Here is a 19,601-nt window from a genome sequence, read left to right on the forward strand (position 1 = left end):
GGATTGAATTCTCCTCTTTACTAAATATCTAATAAAAAAATAAAGAGATAACCTAATTGATATTTCAGAATAAAAAATGATTTCGCATCATATAATTGGTTAATTATTAATCGGTAAATTAATTAAACCATTATGAATAAAAAAAAAAATTCATTATTGTCTAGCAATGTAAAGATTACTAAGCAAAACATTAAAAGAGAATATTAGAATAATAATTTTTATTGGGTTTGTTTCAAATACGGACAAACTACATACAATAATTGCATAAGTGCTTTAGAGGAGTGGAGAGCGATTATTCAGGTACGTGTTGGTCTCCTCCATTATCAGAAGATGAGAAGATTTCATTATTGAACGACCTTGTATTTGAATTTTGTTCAATTCTTATCCACATTAGCTTAGCTAGAAAAGCGCACTAGGCGATTTCTGTTCTTCAACTATTTTTCTTCTTTGGGTTATGTTTAATGGGGTTCTACTATTGCTGCTTCTCTTTGTTTTGGTCATTAGCTTACCTGGTAGCGATTATAGAATTATGCCCATCTTTAGTTGAAGCATCATCAGCTGGTGCGAGGAGGCAGATTGGGCCTTTAATTAACGTGACCAAGCATCTCTCCTTCCCATATTTCAGGTTGTATGAACCTGGAATTATAAATGAGATTAAGCTTCTAGGCAGTGCCAAGTTGTCATATGAAAACGGTGCCATCCAAATTCCAGATGAATCCCAAGTTACTGATCTAAGACATCAAGCTGGCCGAGCCATCTACTCTTTTCCAATCCGTCTTCTTGATCCATTCACTAGAACTCCTGCTTCCTTCGAGACCTCATTTTCTTTTCGGTTTAGTAACTCCATTACTACTCATGTCAACTCCTCCAATGTTTCTTCCACTGGCGGAGGCAGTGGCCTTGCCTTCATTATAGTCCCTGATGAATTCACTGTGGGTAGGCCTGGACCTTGGCTAGCTATGCTTAATGATGCTTGTGAGGACAACTACAAAGCAGTAGCTATTGAATTTGACAACCGTCAGAATCCAGAATTTGGAGACCCAAATGACAACCATGTTGGGATCAATCTTGGCAGCATCATTTCTACATCGACTGTTAATGCTTCTGATGTTGGTATCTCCCTCAAGGATGGCTCGGTTCACCAAGCTTGGATTGCATATGATGGTCCTCGCCGCTGGATGGATATACACCTGGGATCCAAACCAATCTTCTCCGGTTCTCTTGATCTCTCTCCCTTTCTCAATGAATACATGTTTATAGGATTCTCGGCTTCCACAGGGAATTTGACCCAAATCCACAGTATATTCTCGTGGAACTTCACCTCCACCAGCCAAGCCTCGCTTCTTATGCCATCTGTGGAAACGTGCGAGAGTAAGATTACTCGCCAAACTAGTGGTGTTCAAAGTTCACAGTCACACACCTCAAACGCAGAACCTCAAAGCAGTTTCTTGATTTTCATTGCTGTGATGGTGCTGGCTCTGGCTGTATTTGCCAGTCTTTTCTTTGGCAGGCGCAGAAATGATCAGTCCCAGACCGTGGCTCTTCCAGACAAAAAGCAAAGGCCGAGGCCTCCCAATAAACCCCGCCGCTTCAACTTTCCTGAAGTTTCCACAGCCACTCGGTGCTTCCATGAGTTGGAAATACTGGGTAGCGACTCCAGAAGTATTTACTACAGAGGGAAGCTTTCAAATGGTTGCCAAGTGGCCGTTAAACGTTTCTCGGCTCAATTTTTGAACTCACAGCTGGGATTAGATAGGCGAAGATTACTCAAAGAAATCAGTGCCATGAGCCGAGTTCGTCACCCCAATTTGGTCCCCATTAGAGGATGGTGTCAGGACAATCGAGAAACTATGGTTTTGTACGAATTCTATCCAAATGGAAGCTTAGATAAGTGGTTGTTCGGAGTTGGTGTGCTTCCCTGGACTCGGCGGTTTAAGGTGGTGAAAGACGTCGCTGATGCTCTCAGTTTCCTCCACTCTAGGCACCTTGCTCATAAGAACATGAAAGCCAGTAGTGTCTTTCTTGATGTTAGCTTCAGGGCAGCTTTGGGCGACTTCGGTTTCGTGCTTTCCCACACGGAGTCAAGGCGTTTCGAAGCAGCGGTGAGTCAAAAGGCTGATGTGTTTGAGTTCGGCATTTTTGTGTTGGAAGTGGTGTCAGGGAGAGGTAGGTTGGACAGTGAAGTGAGCCAAGAAGAGAAGGACTTGGTAGATTTTGCATGGAGAATGCACGAGACAGATGAGAAATCGAGAATAGTGGATAGAAGGATGGGCTCGGTGGTGAACTTGGAACAGGCAATAAGAGTATTGGAGATTGGATTGCTTTGTACACTAAATGAGAGTAAAGGTAGGCCTTCTATGGAGGAAGTGGTGGGTTTCTTGAGCTTGGAAATGGCAACTCCTGAGTTGCCACCAAGTAGACCTGTTTCTTTGTTTCCCTACGATAGCGCTAATGGCTTATGTACCGGCTATTCATGCTCTCCTTTTAAGTGAATCATACTATCACTGTAATTGTAAACAAAAAATTAAAAATGGAAGACATTGGAAGCTGCTTTAGTCGGTTAAAAACCGCAAATCTTTATCTGATTTATGAATGAAAGGCACAAGACATATGAAAAATTATATATATATTTAAAAGATAAATTAAATATATTTATATTTTAAATTTTATAATAGATTGCGTGTAAGTAAATATTTTACCAGTAATATACGCAATGTGCCAAGTAGTTAATAAAAAAAATAAATTTTATTGATTTATTAATATGCTGATAATTTATTAATGTGTTGATGTGTTATAATTTTATTAGTTTGGAATGCCAATGCGAAGTGATATGCCGAGCGCATGGTATGAATTCCCGTAGGTATATGCGCTTTCCCTTGTAAAGAATGCACAAGACATGAGAAATCGAGAGTTGATGGGAGGATCGATGGGCTTGGTGGTGAACTTGGAAAGTATTGGAGATTGGATTACTTAGTACACTATATGAGAGTAGAAAACTTTTTAAAATTTAAAAAATTAAAAAAAAAACCTAATAACGATAAAGATGCATAGGTTTTCTTCTTTTTTAAGGACGAATGTATAAGAAAAGAAAAAACCAATGATCCGTTGACTGTAAAATTTTGAATTTAAAAGTCAATTAAAATTAATTGTGTTAAATAAAAAAATATAATCTAATTTAACCAAGGCGAGTTATTCTTGGTTTTATTGTTTTGTTAAATTTTATAATAATACTTAATTGAAGCATAATATAAAATCATAAATTTAAAACCTATTAACTTATTTCCATTTAAGATTTTCTGAAAAAATGGTATTCAATAATTTTAATATGTGAAGCCCTCCCTCATACTATAATTAAAAATCTTATGAGATATCTTTGATCCTGTTTTTACCATTTTAAAAGTAGGATCGAGTATTCTATTCAAATTGAATTGAATTGAACCATAAAAATCAAATTAACTGAATTATCATATTTTAAAAATTGAACCGAACATAAATGAATAAAAAATAGAATTGAACCGAACTATTCTATTTTGGTTCGATTCGGTTTGAATCGATTGGTTTTGAGTTTTGATGGGTTTTATTATTTAGACTTGATTTTTAAGTTATTTGATATGATTTTGATCTTAATTTGAACCTAATAACCATTAATCAATGAAATTAATCAATATATATATAAATTTCTTATAAAAATAAATCAATTTAAAAAATAATAAAGTAATTCAGTTTGGTTTAATTCAACTGATTTTTTCTCTCCAAAATCAAATCGAACCAAAATAACTGAAAATTTTAATATCCAAAATCGAACCGAATTGAATTATCTTAAAAACTGAACTGAATTATCAAATTAAGACGGTTCGGTTCGATTTATTCGGTTCAAACTGAAACTGAATAGTGTTCACCCCTATTTAAAATTAATAATTTATTAATTTTTAAATTATTATCAACCAAAAAATATTAATACAATTAATGACAATGAAAAATAATTTTATAATAAAGTATTATTGTGTTAAATCATTAACAAATAAGAACTAAAATTATTATGAGTGAATTACTTTATGTTATTTATTTTATTGTTTGGATTCGTATATTTAAATTTAACATTTAGATTTTAAATATTGAATTTGAAATTTATAATTTAAAAATTTACAAATATCTTATTTGAATAATAAAAAAAATTTTAAAAATTTGAATTTCAAATGAAGGTGAGGATCTAAAAAATGTTTCGTAGGTTGATTTTGAATTTCAAATAACATAAGTAGTATTGTTATTTCAAATCCTTAGGTAGTATTGTCATTTCAAATCCTTACTTTGTTAAGTCTTTATAATTATCTTAAATTTGATCAAAATCCAAATTCATGTTCTTTAAACCTCCCAAGTAAGCTATTTAATCCAAATCCAAATTCACTGCTTTAAATTCATGAATCCAAACACAAACTTAGGGTTTTTAGATTTTTTTATTGCTCAGCTAGTTGATATATTTGAATAAATATATTAATTAGCCCATAAAATAATTTTGATAATTATATTAATTAGTTCCTAAATGTAACACCCTTCTCCCGTCTACAGTGTAGCTGAGTAAGACATGCTACATTCGGTGCCGGAGCACCCTATCCTGTCTTATCGTTTACAATATTAATTTAATGTTCATTTAGTTTTATTATCTCACTTGTAGAATTTTTTTTTTATCCCATTTCATTTTTATGGAGACCCAGACAGAGTCTCCTCTGTTCTATTCGTGCATGGTGAGTTTCATGTTACCTGTTAAAACAATTCATATCCTTTATATCTATTCATTCATCATATTATTCCTCATGCTGGTATCAATTTTTAAGAAAATAAAATACTACATTTCATTCATATAAAATTAAGTATAATATTTACAATTTATATACAATCCAAAAATGATTTACTTCATTTAATTACATACAATATCAAAATGAAAAATCTAATATATACATGATCCCTACCAAAATGACTGATGAGGCGACAATATACACTGTAGCAGATCTGCTCAAGTCCTGTCTAGGCTCTACTGCTGCTGCTGTGGGTCTCTTGTACCTACACAATGGAAAAACCAACACGCTAAGCATAATGCTTAGTGGTGCATATATAAAGAAAAATAACTAAATAATTTAAAATAATTATTTTAAGTATAACCTTATAAAGTAACATACAATTATATGAATTTACAATCTTTTTACTTGTTTATCAAACTTTGGAAGCAATTAAATAAATTGGGATCTTTTTATTCATGTAATTTGTATTCGGTCTTATATAATTTATATTAATGGTTCTCTCATGTACTTGTTTGAATTTAAAATTTTATTTCTCATAACTGTGCCCAAGTAACTTATGACAGACTATAAAGACTAGATACTCGGGAGTATACTAGTTAAACATCTGTATGTCTATCCAGTATATAACGATCATATCAGGCACAATGCCAGCGGGCAGGCATAAGCCAGTAATAATGAAAATTGGCAATATGGCCATCGGGCAGGCATAAAGCCAGTAGAACAATCATCTTAGACATATGTTGTCTGTCAATGATTATCTCTGTGGGCAGTACTGTAATATGTAATCCCTAATTGGTATACCAATTGATTCAAGTTATATAATTGAGTCTAGGTGTATTTTGAGCAAAATAATATTATTAAGTATTTATAATTTCATTAATTCATGTTATTTTTATGTTTAACAATTTATTCTAATTCATTTCATCTCATATACTAAGTTATTTTATGGACCTTTCTTAAGGTACAAATTTAGTGTCTTCAATTCATCTAACCAATTGGCCAAGATGTAGCTACTGTTTGGCTATACTTCCTTCATGGAAGTTGTCCCTCTATGTCTTGTCTTTGTTTTCCTTTTTGAATCATGTCATTTGAAGTTTTAGAACTCAAGTTATGGTCAAATAACCATAAATGGTTCACTGTCTCTTTTTGGGTCCAGAATTAGACAAATTCTGGAGTCTGTATTGGTCTAATTAATTGGACCTGTTACAGTCATTTTTAGGCCTAATGTTCTTCATAAAAGTTATTATCCTATGTCTTATGGTCACTCAGAAAGTTTAATTATAATTTTTCAAATTTTGTAGAATTAGTTATGGCCAAATAACTAACCTGGACTCAAGTATCCTGTGTCCTCAGGGTCCAGGTTTAGGTCAGTAACTTTGACCTCCATTTTATGGTTATTATGTTCATAGTTTGAAGACCATGTTTGAAACAAAGTTGGAGCCCTGTTTCTTAGGGTTTCAGATCAGTATCGCACATCCTAATTGGAGTTTTCTAGTGGAAGATATCCTATAAACACTATTCTGGGGTCAAATGTAATTTGGTCAACTCCAGGTTTTGATATGTTAACTTCTTCAAACCATTTAACCTAGTTCCTTTGAGTTCTGGGTTTTGGTCAAAAGACCAATATTGTAGATCTATGTCTTGTAAAAATTTTGCCATTAGTTTCATTGCATTTGAATTTTTATAGACCAAGTTATGGCCATTTTGCCAAAACTGATCGGATAGTCTATGTCCAGGAAATTCTGGGCAAAAATGATTCTGGTAAGTTTGGTGACCTAAATTGGGTCAGTAATTTCATTTGGTTAGATGCATTTTTAGGCTTGGTGTTCTGAATGAAAGTTGTAGTACCATGTCTAAGCTTCCAATGGTATAAAATTCAGGTCATTTGGACCTGTCTAGAGGGAGTTATGGCCAAATGAACTTGTACTATTCATTTAGTTATTTTTCTGGGTTCAGTGTATGGATATTCGGATTGGGACAGTAAATTGATCAAGATTTGGACAGAATGTGGGCATGGTTTCTTCATGAAAAATGGGGTATTTTGAGTCTAGTTTCACCTTCAATTGGCTTCATACCAATTGGAGTCACACAATTTCAGTTATAGCTCAAACAAGGCACTGGACTCATAGGTCCAAATTTCCTTCAAAGAACATGCACTCCCTATATTCATTCCTCCTTACTCCCAAACTATAATTTGTCATTCATAGCACTTCAATTAGTCAACAATCAATCTCAACAAGTCAATCTCTAACAATTACACAAAAGCCCTAAATTTATGATCAAACCCTAATTCAATATCTCCAAATCAAGCATACACCCATGCAAGTCAATTCCCAACACATTAAACTTCATTAATCAACTTCCCTAACCAATTTAAAACTATCAAACCATCAATTTCATTCTTATTCTAGGGCTGTCGAAATTTAGTAACTTCATATCCTCATGAATCTCTTTTGATTTCATGTCAATTTAACTTAATTTAGCATGTTTTTCATGCTTATGAAAGGAAGAAAAATGGTTTAGTGCACTAATGTAACACCCCTATGTTTGGTAGTGCGTTCTACTGTTCCAGTGACCAGTGTTGTCCGGACAGTTAGGATGCCTAGAACTACACTTAAATATTGATGAGGAGACATAAAATAATGAAATACAAGAAAAGAAAATACAAGAAAAATAAAGGAAAAATAATAGCAATGAAATATAACCAAGTTAAACGAGCCGAGAACCCTAGCGATGGGTGACCACACTGGGATGTTGCGGCGTGGACCGTTGACTAGCCCTGAACCGCGGGAAACCCTGGAAAAAATTTATAGACATAATTAAAGACTTATTGAAGTATAAAAATCATTAAAAATATCAAAGAAAAATTAATTAATTAGTACAAAGAAAAACAAGAAATCAAGAAAACGACAAAACTTGGTGTTACCAAAAAATCGGGAATGCAACCCGAACAGGGGCATTGTGGTCATTTGACACCCCGAGTTGTCTTTTGACCTCAATTTCCATTAAAAATGAGTGATAGCACACTTTGAAAATATCATAAAAATTAAAATTGTGGTATATTATAATAATAGTGCAAGAAATGGGGTATAATTTGAATAACTAAAACTTTAACATATAATATTGTTTAATTAAACTATAGTGGAGCACTAAGGGATGTTTAAACTTATTAAGGGACATGTGCATGTCCACTAAATGATTCATTTTCTGGTTCATCTTCTTCATGCCGCATTCCAAATCCTCTCCCAAACTCCATGGCCGCTCCACCTTTGAGTTCCCATTTCCCATGTTCAAGCCATGATCCTTTAATGCTCCCTTCACTAAAGTTGTTCTACACAACTTGGGCAGTAGATAGGCAGCAAGAAGTTCAAGTTTTGGTGAGATTTTGAAGAATTTCAAAAGTGGTAAGTATGTATTTTTGATGATTGTTTCATTAAACCTTGAATGGATGTTATGGGTAGTTGAATTGTGGAAGGATTTTTGAAGTTTGATGAGTTAATGAAGAGGTACATTTTTTGCAGCTATGGAACTTCAATAAGAGCTGTTTATCCTTGCATGTAAATGGTAGATTTATGTAACACTCCTAAGTTCAGTAGTGCGTTCTACTGTTCTGGTGACCAGTGTTGTCCGGACAGCTAGGATGCCTAAAACTACACTTCGATATGAGTGAGGAGACATAAAATAATGAAATACAATAAAAGAAAATACAAGAAAAACAAAGGAAAAATAATAGTAAAGAAATGCAACCAAGTTAAGCGAGCCGAGAACCCTAGTGATGGGTGACCGCACCAGGAAGTCACGGCGTAGACTGTTGACTAGCCTTGGACCGCGGGGAACCCTAGAAATTATTTTTTGGACTTAAAGAGACATCAATTGAAGTATAAATACCATAAAAATATTAAATAAAAATTAATTAATTAGTACAAAAAAAAGTGAGAAATCGAAAAACGGACAAAACTCGGTATTACCGAAAAATCCGGAATGCAACCCGAACAGGGGCATTGTGGTCATTTGACACCCCGAGTTGTCTTTTGACCTAAATGTCCATCAAAAATAAATAATATTACACTTGAAAAATATAATGAAAATTAAATTTGTGGTACCTAATGTAAATAGCCAAAAGTGGAGAGTAAATGGAGTAATTAACACATTTAACATATAATATTAATTAAATAAAGTTAGTAGAGAGTTAGTGGGAATTATCTACACCTAAGTGGATAGCCACATCACTCAACATCTTCATCTTCCTCAATTCACTCACCATTGCCGAAAATCCAAAAGCTTTCAATCCTCCCATGGCCACCCAAATGCATGGTTCATTACACCCATTTTCAAGCTAGATTTTGGTTACTTGTCTTCATTAATTTTGTTCCTCACACCATGGGCAGTAGATGGGCAGCAAGAAAGGAAAGTTTTTGTGGAGTTTTGAAGAATTTCCAAAGTGGTAAGTTTGTGTTTTTTATTATTGTTTAATTAAAGTTTGTAAGGATGTTATGGGTGTTTGATTTATGGAGAAATTTTTGAGGTTTGATGTTGAATGGGGATGTGTACTTTTGGCAGCCATGGAAACACCTTGAAGGCAGTTTATTTTTGCTTGTAAATGGTGAATTAAATGATTGATTAAATGTATATTGTGTAGGAAATTATTTGGGTGATGTATACTTAGTATATGTAAATGTGAAATGAAATTTAAAGCTCGGAAATTAATGGAATGTAAATGTACCATTGTGGTAGTTTGTTAGCTTTTGAAGAATGCTGGAATTCATGCTTGGTTTATGGAATAATGATGTTAATTTGTGATAGGGGTTATGGCAGTTTGAGTGCATGTATGATGGTGTGAAGTTGGACATGTAAATGAGCATGAATTGGTGATTGAATTGTTATAAATTGAGTTGGACAAATTCTGCACTTGTTGGTGCACATTGAATGTAATTGTAAGCTGCCAAAATGACCTATAATATGTTGTAAATTATGTTTAGGTTGTGGTACAACCAGAATTGGTTTGAATGTTGAGTTTGGTAAGTGTTAAAAGTGATCCTTGATGTGTATGCAAAAATTACAATAAGGCAGTTTGTGTTTTAGGCCTATAACTTTAAGTGTGTGCCTCTAATTGGTATGAGACCAATTGGAGGTGAAACTAGGCACAAAATGTGCCAACTTTCATGAAGAAAGCTTGCCAAAATTCTGCTTGCAAGGTAGCTTGAAAAATGACCAAATCCGGATTAAGTGCAAATAAGGCTTGAAAATTGAACATTTGGGCAGCAGTTAGTGTTTAGGCCATAACTCACTCAAAACATGTCCAATTGACCTGAAATTTTGACCATGAATAGTTAAGACCCATATCTACAAGTCTTATGAAGACACCAACGCCCAGAAATGACTATAAGCAAGTCAAACAGCTTGCACAAGTTCGGGTCCAAAAACTGGCCGAACCTAAAATGACCTAAAGTGACCTAAAGTGATCAATTTTGATGCATTTTGACCAGCAATAGTAAAATGACTATAACTTGGTCTACATAACTCAGAATGACCTGAAATTTTGCCCCACGTTCCATAAGACATAGATCTACAAGTTTGTAGTTTTGACCGAAACCCGAAAAAGAGGGAACTAGGTCGTCCGGCTAGGTCAAGCTAGTATCCCGGAATCCAGCAAATTGCAAGAAAATACAGTATACACGGAAATGAAATTGGTAACATGTACCAACCCTAAAATACTATCGAATGTGACATATTAATAACATTAAAACCTAATTTACCTAGAATGCATCGATGGTTGACATATTAGATTGACTAAGCAAATATTAGAATTCAGTGAATTAATTATCAAGCATTATCGTTAGAGATAGTTTAAATGAGTACTGAAACACTTCAAATTGTGTTTCTCAGTTAGCAAAGACTCAGGGAAAGGGAAGGAAACACTGAGTCAAGGCCAGGAGACAGTTATCAGAGGTTTGTGCACAACAGTTATTTCTTTGAAATTTTTCAATTGAAATAAATTATGACTATTTGTATATTATTGTTTTTAATTATGGAAATGTGTTTGAATGGATACTTATTGCTTGAAAAGCATTGTAAATGGTTTGAAACTGTGGAAAAAATTATTTAGTGTGATTTGTGAAAATTGAAGTTACTTATGAATTGTGTTGCCATTTTGTGAATGAAATTATGACTTTGGAAATTTATTGGATTCTCACGAATCATTTGAATAAAATGTTTGGAATTGATTTTGTGTTCACACTTAGCATGACAGTATCATATCATTCCTTCTCCATTTATGGGGTTGTGATCGTTTATTTTCCTTCTCCATTTATGGATTCGTGATCGTTTATTTTTCTCCCTCTCTGGTTTACCAGTTGAGGTGATCGGATGAGTACTCATTATATAGCTAGCTCCCTTCCTCATTGATTTCGATTAGTGGGGTTGTGATTGCTTTGTCGTGGTGTACAACGCGGCATTGATTGAAAATTTTGTGTCATGGCTTAAGTTGTGTATGAATTGGCAACACTGTGTTCGTAAATTATTTGACTAAATTGTGTTATTATGAGCTTCGATAATTCGTGAAATGGAGTTTAAATTCTTATTGACATTCACTGTCTTTTGAATTTAACTACGTTTTGATTACTGAGATTTATTGTGATATTGTGTTAAATTCCTTATGACGTTCATTGTCTTGAATTTAACTATAGTTTTACGTATCCATCATTTATATGATTTATAAACTGTGATTTAAAGTTGTATTTGGTTAATGTTGTGCACCACTGAGACATTGTCTCAGCGATAGCTTTTCATTGCTGTCGCAGGTAGACAGACGGACAGGGCAGCAGACTAGGCTGCTAGTACATCCAGCGAGAGATTATCGGGTATAATGAGTATACCACATTTTGCATTTTGTACTGTAATGTATGATCACTGTATGTACATAGTGTTCTTGGTTTTGAGCAGTTGTAAATTCAAATTGTACATTGAAGTTGTAAAATAATTATGAGTTATTTTGGCTTGTAAAAATTGTATTATATTTCTTGTATCTCAGTCTTTGAAAAATCACTGTGGATTTGAGTTGAGAAATATGTTGTGTTGAGAAATATGTTGGAGTTGAGATTTGGAAATATATTGAAGTGCTTCCAGGGTGGCCACCAGGAAGGGAAATAGAGTTCTGCATTGATGTTGTTCCGGGTACAAACCCCATATCAATGCCGCCTTACAGGATGGCACCAGCAGAATTGAAAGAGTTAAAGGACCTTTTGGACAAGGGTTTTATACGTCCGAGCACTTCACCCTGGGGTGCTCTTGTTCTATTTATGAGAAAGAAAGATGTGTAACGCCCCTATGTTTGGTAGTGCGTTCTACTGTTCCTATGACCAGTGTTATCCGGACAGCTAGGATGCCTAGAACTACACTTAGATATGAATGAGGAGACAGAAAATAATGAAATAAAAGAAAAGAAAATACAAGAAAAACAAAGAAAAAATAATAGCAATGAAATGTAACCAAGTTAAGCGAGCCGAGAACCCTAGCGATAGGTGACCGCACCGGGAAGTTGCGGCGTGGATCGTTGACTAGCCCTGGACCGCGGGGAACCTTGGAAAATATTTTTTAAGACTTAAGTAGACATCTATTGAAGCATAAATATCATTAGAAATATCAAAGAAAAATTAATTAATTAGTACAAAGAAAAGTGAGAAATCGAGAAAATGACAAAATTCAGTGTTACCGAAAAATCGGGAATGCAACCCGAACAGGGGCATTGTGGTCTTTTGACACCCCGAGTTGTCTTTTGATCCAAATTTCCATTGAAAATAAATGATATTACACTTGGGAAATTTCTAAGAAAAAAATTAGTAAGTCAGTATAAACGGGAAACAAAAATTAAAGAAATCGGCGGTACAAGGAGTAAATCGGTAGCACCAAAAAAGTCCGAATTTGACCCGAAGAGGGGCATTTTGGTCATTTGACATCTAGAGTTGGCTTTTGACCTAAATGTCCATTAAAAATAAGTGGTATTAAATTTTAAAATTTCATGAAAATAAGAAATTAAATATGAAGTGTAAATAAAGGAAATATGGGGGATGTAATTAAAAATAATAAGGTTTAAATATTATATTGAATATTAAAATGATAGTGGGGGTATAAATACCCATAAGAGGACAGCAAACACCACTTCAACATTTCATTTCTTCATTCACTCATCCATGGCCGATTCAAGGTTCTTCAAATCCTCCATGGCCGGCCATGATACATGCTCCCATTTCATCACTTTCAAGCCATAATTTCTTGTAAGTCCCTTCATTAAAAGTTGTCCATACACCTTGAGCAGTAGATAGGCAGCAAGAAGATCAAGTTTTGTTGAAGTTTTAAAGAGTTTCCAAAGTGGTAAGTATGTGTTTTTTATTATTGTTTCATTAAAGTTTGTGTGGGTGTTATGGGTAGTTGAATTGTGGAAAGAATTTTGGAGTTTGATGTTTGAAGTGAGATGTATATTTTTGGCAGCCATGGAAACTCCTTAAGGGCAGTTTATCCTTGTATGTAAATGGTAGATTAAAGTGTTGATGAAATGTTTATGTGTGTAGGAATAAATTGGGTGATGTATACTAAGTATATGTGAATGTATACGTGAATTTGGAAGCTTGGAAATTAATGGAGAGAGATGTATGAATCGACAGCTTGAATGATGAACCCAAAATATGTATTTCATGGTTTGGTTTATGAAATTATATGGTTGAATTATGGAGCTTGTTATGGCAGCTTGTACATGTGCATGAAGGTGTGAGGTTAGACATGTAAATGAGATAGGTTATGTGATTAAATTGTTGTAATTTGGACTTGGTAAATTCTGGACTATAATGTGCATATTGAGTGTGGTTATAAGCTGCCAAAATGACAAAAAATGTGTTGTGAAATGTGTTTATGTTGTGGTACAAAACAAAAATGGCATGAATGTGTAGCTTGGTAATGTTAAATGTGTCCTTTGATGAGTGATGAACAAAATGCAATAAGACAGTTTATTTTTTAGGCTTAGAACCTTAAGTGTGTGGCTCCAATTGGTATGACACCAATTGGAGGTGAAACTAGGCACAAAAAGTGCCAACTTTCATGAAGGAAGCTTACCAAAATTCTGCTTGGAAGGTAACTTGAAAAATGACTAAATCAGGATTAGTGCATTTAAGGCCTGAAAATTGACCGTTTGGGCAGCAGTTAGTGTTTTGGTCATAACTCACTCAAAACAGGTCCAATTGACCTGAAATTTTTACCATGAATAGTTGAGACATATATCTACAAGTCTTATGAAGACACCAACACCCATAAATGACCATAAGCAAGTCAAATATCTTGCACAAATTTGGGTCCAAAAACTGGCCGAATCTAAAGTGACCTAAAATGACCTAAAGTGATCAATTTTGATGTATTTTGACCAGCAATAGTAAAATGACCATAACTTGGTCTATTAAACTCAGAATGACCTGGAATTTTTTGCCGCTTGCAATAAGACATAGATCTACAAGTTTGTAGTTTTGACCAAAACCCGAAAACTGAGGGAACTAGGTCGTCCGGTTAGGTCAAATTTGTATACCGGAATCCGACAAATTGCAATAAAATGCAATATACATGGAAATGAATTTGGTAACATGTACCAATACTAAAAGGCTACAAATGTGACATATTGGTAACATTAAAACCTAATTCACCTAGAATGCATCGAGGGTCAACATCTTAGGTTGACTAAAGAAATAATAGAATTCAATAAGTTAATTATTAAGCATTATCGTTAGAGACAGTTTAAATGAGTACTGAAACACTTCAAATTGTGTGTTTCAGTTAGCAAAGACTCAGGGAAGGGGAAGGAAACACTGAGTCAGAGCCAAGAGACAGTTATCAGAGGTTTGTGCATAACTAGTTTTTAACTGATTTTGTTCTGAATATTTCATATGATTAAATGACATATTTTTCTTATGTATTATGTTTAACAAACATTGGATTTAATTCAATGATTATTGAAATTGTTATAGTATGTATGAATTTAGCTTTGTGAAATGGTATTTCCACAAGTATTAAGCATTGTTGTGAATTGAATAAATTATATTTTGAAAAATTGTGATAGAATATGTTTTGAATTGTGATGGGCAATTTGCATGGAAAAATGCAAATTTATTATTTGAATTGTGATGAGTATAAAAATTATTGGATATTGGAATTGACTTTGAATCGAATTGTATTGTGATTTATACTCACTAAAAGGATTGTGATATTATTTTATATCTCACTATAGATGCTTAACTAGGTTATTACCCGTCTCTCTCATTTGTTGAGAAGACAATGGAGTTAGTTGTGTTTTGATTACTATGGTACATGCACAGGCTTAGATTCTCCTCTTATTAGAGGTTAGATCTAAGTTTTTTATCGTTATGGCCCTTTCGGAAGATTCATTATTGTGATGTATACTATGCACGATGATTCGACCTCCCCGACCATAGGGAGTTAGAATCCGATTCGACGTCCCGACCATAGAGAGTTAGAATCACCCTGAAGATGGCCCTTTCGGATTAGTCTTGCATAGTTAGTGAGATACATAATGGTTTTTGAGATACAGAATGTTTTTGAATAGTAAAGAATTGTGATTTCAATTATGATTTATGTATAATTGATTTTGTTGGAATTTGTGACACCCCTTACCCGACTACAGTGTAGCCGAGCAAGTTATGCCACTCAGTGTGCCGGAGCACTCTATTTTATCTGATTTCATTACAGTCCTTGATTTATTTATTCAAAAACTTTATTTAAGATTTAGGCTATTTTTACTTTTATCAAAATCTAACTAAGTTGGAAATTTCAAAAATTTTAACGATAATCCGACAAAGTGTCGGCTGTAATTTGGACTAATGATTCTTCCGAACTCGCCAAAGACAATTTCAATATATACTCAATTTCTCAAACTTAATAGTCTCAAAAATTTTCAAACATAATGTATCTCAATGCAGTATCCAGATTTCTCAGAAATCTCATTAGATTTTCAATATCTCAATATTCACAAGTATAATCTCATTATAACTCAAATTCAATTCACATAATAAAATACTTACTTTGAATAGCTTCCATAATTCATAGGTTAATTACATGAGTTTATTTTGTACAAGATATACAAATAATTTACAATGTGCTAGGAATGAACGATATACATAACATGTATAAAATGAGCCCTATCTACATGCATTGCTGAGGAGGTGACAATCTTGAACTCTTCTGATACTTCTGCAAATCTGGACTCGAAAAATCTCACGATACCATCTGGTTTTACCTTGAAGACTGCGAGGAAGCAATTCCATCGCGCTAAGCATTTCTGCTTAATGGTGCGATAATATAACCAGAAATAATATATACAAGTAAAGAAAGAAATAAATGATAATTCAGATACTCAAGAATCAATTTAATTTGGTATGGTATTTCTAGTATCAACGATCTTATATACTAGTTTGTTCCTCTTTGGAAGTGCTTAGTTTATAACTTTTCAAGAATACTAGCGGTATATAATTTATTCTATCCGTATTGTATTTCAAGTCCTGCATTTGCTCGCAATTTATATTTTTGTTATGTTTCTTTTGCTAATCTCTTTTGCTTATTCATTCAATACTTAATTTAATTGTAATCGATTTTCATTATACTTAACTTAACTTAGCTGAATTGAATAATATTTTAATTGATCGCCCAAGTAACCTATACTAGACGATCGGATCGATAACGTCGTTGGCAATCGACACCGCGGTGCCTCGGCCGTCATACCATGGGACGCAGAACGCCTACCATGTATGCATCAAGATGGCTAAAAAGCCATGATATCACATAATCGGGCATAAAAGCCATGAATACGGGCATAAAAGCCATGAATACGGGCATAAAGCCATGAACACAGGCATAAAGCCTTTCGCAGTACTACTAAAACAATACCCTATTGGCATGCCAAACTATCCAAACCAATCTTGTTAGGTATACTAGGGCATTTGATACTTTAAAATATTAATATATTGTGCTTTATGACATCATTATTTCATGATAAATTTCAATCATAATTCATACATTCATTTGATTATTTATATGATCACAATTCACATCAATTATCCTTTTATACCATTGTACTCAAAATACTTCTCCTCTTTACAATAATGAGAACTAATGTCTCATTCATACATTAATATGGTTTATTTATCCATTCATTATGTTATTCATATTGATCCCAATTCTAAACAATGGTTCACATGTACCATTGTATTCAAAACATTTTTCCTTTCTCATTTATACATTCAAGAGTCTACTTATGTAATTACAAATTTTATATTTCAAGTTGAGTTACTAATATTTTATGAATTCTATTTGTGATGGGCATATATGCCCTAACTATCTATTCACATCAATTAGGTGACTTATTTTTCATGTTTCAAGTAATCCATGAATATTTCATGGATTTCAAATTTATGGCCTAAATTTCTTTTTAACAATTTTGACTAGGATGCATAGTCCATATTTGTCATACAATTCTAAGCATTTAAGCTTAGAATTGGTTCTAGGTCTTCATCTTAATTCACTAATCATTTTGATTACTATTCACCATACTAGTCAACCAAAATGTTGACCTTTTTATACTTAATGGATACATTAATTCTAATTACACCAAGATCCCACATTTTGAGTTTTACATTTACTAGTATTAATTGCCAATTGCAATTTAAAGTCCCCTAGATGCATTTCTAATTTCAAATTTTGAATTTCAAGTTTTGGTGTCACTATTCACCTCATTGGTCAACAAAAATGTTGACTTTTGCATAGACAATAGGTACATTGGTTTTAACACTCCCGATGTACCACATTTTGCATTTAAAACTTGTTGGAATCAATTACCAAATCCATTTCCAAGCTTATTTCAAGTTTTCATGTCACTATTCACTTTATTAGTCAACTAAAATGTTGACTTTTGCATAGAAAATGTGTACATTGACTTTGGCACTTCAAACATACTACATTTTTCATTTAAAACTTGTTGGTTTTGGTCACTTTCTCAAAGCTTAGGTCATTTTGGCAAAATTGCCAATTTTCGGTTTTGGTGCTCCGAAGTTGCACTGTTTCATTGGTCGATTTACTGTTGGAATTTGATAAAACTTCCTTCATAGAAAATGTTCCTTATTTTGTCTAGTTGAATTTCTTTTTTTGAATCACTCCATTTGGAGTTTTGTAGCTCAAGTTATGGCCAAAATAAGTTTACTATTCACGTGCACTGTTCATGCTGCTATCATGGGTTCTGGCAGATTTTGATCCAACTTTGGTCAGTAATTTGATCAAGTTAAGTTCCTAATTTGGTCTAACTTTCTTCATATGAAATGTTCTACTATGCCTTAGGTTTCCATCGGTTCAAGAATCGCTTAAATCCGAGTTTTCTAGAGAGAGTTATAGTCCTCCAAACATTGCTGCTCAAATGAAAATTCTGGAAATCTCAGTACAGTAAACTTCACTTTGCTCAATGATTTGATTAGGTTCTGGTCATAATTTTGGGTAGGCTTCTTCATGAAAGTTGTTTTTCTATGTCTTAACTTGTTGCTATAAAAATTTCAGGTCAATTGACCATATCTACAGTGAGTTATGGCCAAATGTTCATTTGGTCATTTCTGCAAGGGCTGTTTGCAGGGTATCCGGATTGGGGCCAACTTTTGGTCCTCTTGATTTGGTCTTTTGGGCATGGTTTCTTCAGCAAAAATGTGCCATTATAAGCCTAGTTTCATGTCCAATTGGCCAAACATCAATTGGACCTACACAACCAAAGTTATGGCAGTGCAAGTGGACTGAATTTTCTTCCCTCTCACTGTCCCTAGGGCAGCCTACAACTTCACTTTGCAATCCTATTTTTCAGTCCATAATATGGTCAACTTACCAAAAATGGTCACTAATTGACCATTAAAATGTGCTCTAACAATTTCATAAGCCAAATCAAATTTTCACTTCTCAAAGCCCTAATGTTCAATTCAATTTGCCCATAAACCTCAATTAGCACACTAGTTCAACATCCATGCATATTCATACCTTAAACATCATTTCTATCCACTCTAAATTCATTAAAACAATCAAACTCATCCTTCCTTAGGGCTGCCAAAAATTCAAGGGATGCATACACTTAACTTTTATTCATTTTATTTACAATTTCTCACTTATTTCAAGCTTCTAACATGGAATCAAAGAAGCATATATATAAGTAGGCACTAACCTCACTTTAACCTCTTGTAGGGCAGATTTCTCCAAGTTAAATCTTCATTTTCTTGTACTCTCTTGGCTGCCAAACACTTCCTCTAGGTCCAAGGATTCATTTTAGTGTTGGGGTCTTGAGGAAATATGGTGAGGAAGCATGAGAAATGAAGCTTTTGTTTGAAAATCAATGGAGGGAGAAGAGGGAGAGATTCACGTTTTGGCTGAAGAAGAAGAAGGAAACAGCAGAATTTTGAGTCCATTTGTCTCTTTTAATTGTTTAAAAAAAGACTTATTGAATGGTGATTGGTGGAGGGTATGTAAATGACATCATGTGATGTCATTATCCCTAATTTCCTTCATTTTTCTTTTCTTTTCTTTTCTACCACATTTCAATTTAATTTTTAGCAATATTTCTTCATATTTTATGTCATATTAATTATTTGCTTAACTGGACAAGTCGGCCAAAAATCACCTCTGAAGGCGAAATGACCAAAATGCCCTCCGTTTGGCTTAACGGGTCAAAATTGTCTGTACCGATTGAAAAATTTTTCTAAATATTTTCTTGGCATTCTAATGCCATAGGAA

At 33.8% G+C, this 19,601-nt stretch overlaps 1 protein-coding gene across 1 annotated transcript; it reads left to right on the top strand.

Annotated features, from left to right (window-relative positions):
- The first annotated feature begins 216 nt into the window (after nt 1-216).
- On the top strand, nt 217-2,574 carry LOC110656426 (L-type lectin-domain containing receptor kinase VIII.2). Its single transcript, XM_021813162.2, has one exon. It carries the CDS (start codon nt 462-464, stop codon nt 2,490-2,492), a length of 2,031 nt encoding a protein of 676 aa, XP_021668854.2. The 5' UTR covers nt 217-461; the 3' UTR covers nt 2,493-2,574.
- Nucleotides 2,575-19,601: the final 17,027 nt, after the last annotated feature.

This window comes from Hevea brasiliensis, chromosome 9, assembly GCF_030052815.1.
Source record: "Hevea brasiliensis isolate MT/VB/25A 57/8 chromosome 9, ASM3005281v1, whole genome shotgun sequence".
Lineage (NCBI taxonomy): Eukaryota > Viridiplantae > Streptophyta > Magnoliopsida > Malpighiales > Euphorbiaceae > Hevea > Hevea brasiliensis.

Excerpts from the sequence above, each read along its gene's own strand:
- LOC110656426 (XM_021813162.2), top strand. The coding sequence starts at position 462 with ATGGGGTTCTACTATTGCTGCTTCTCTTTGTTTTGGTCATTAGCTTAC.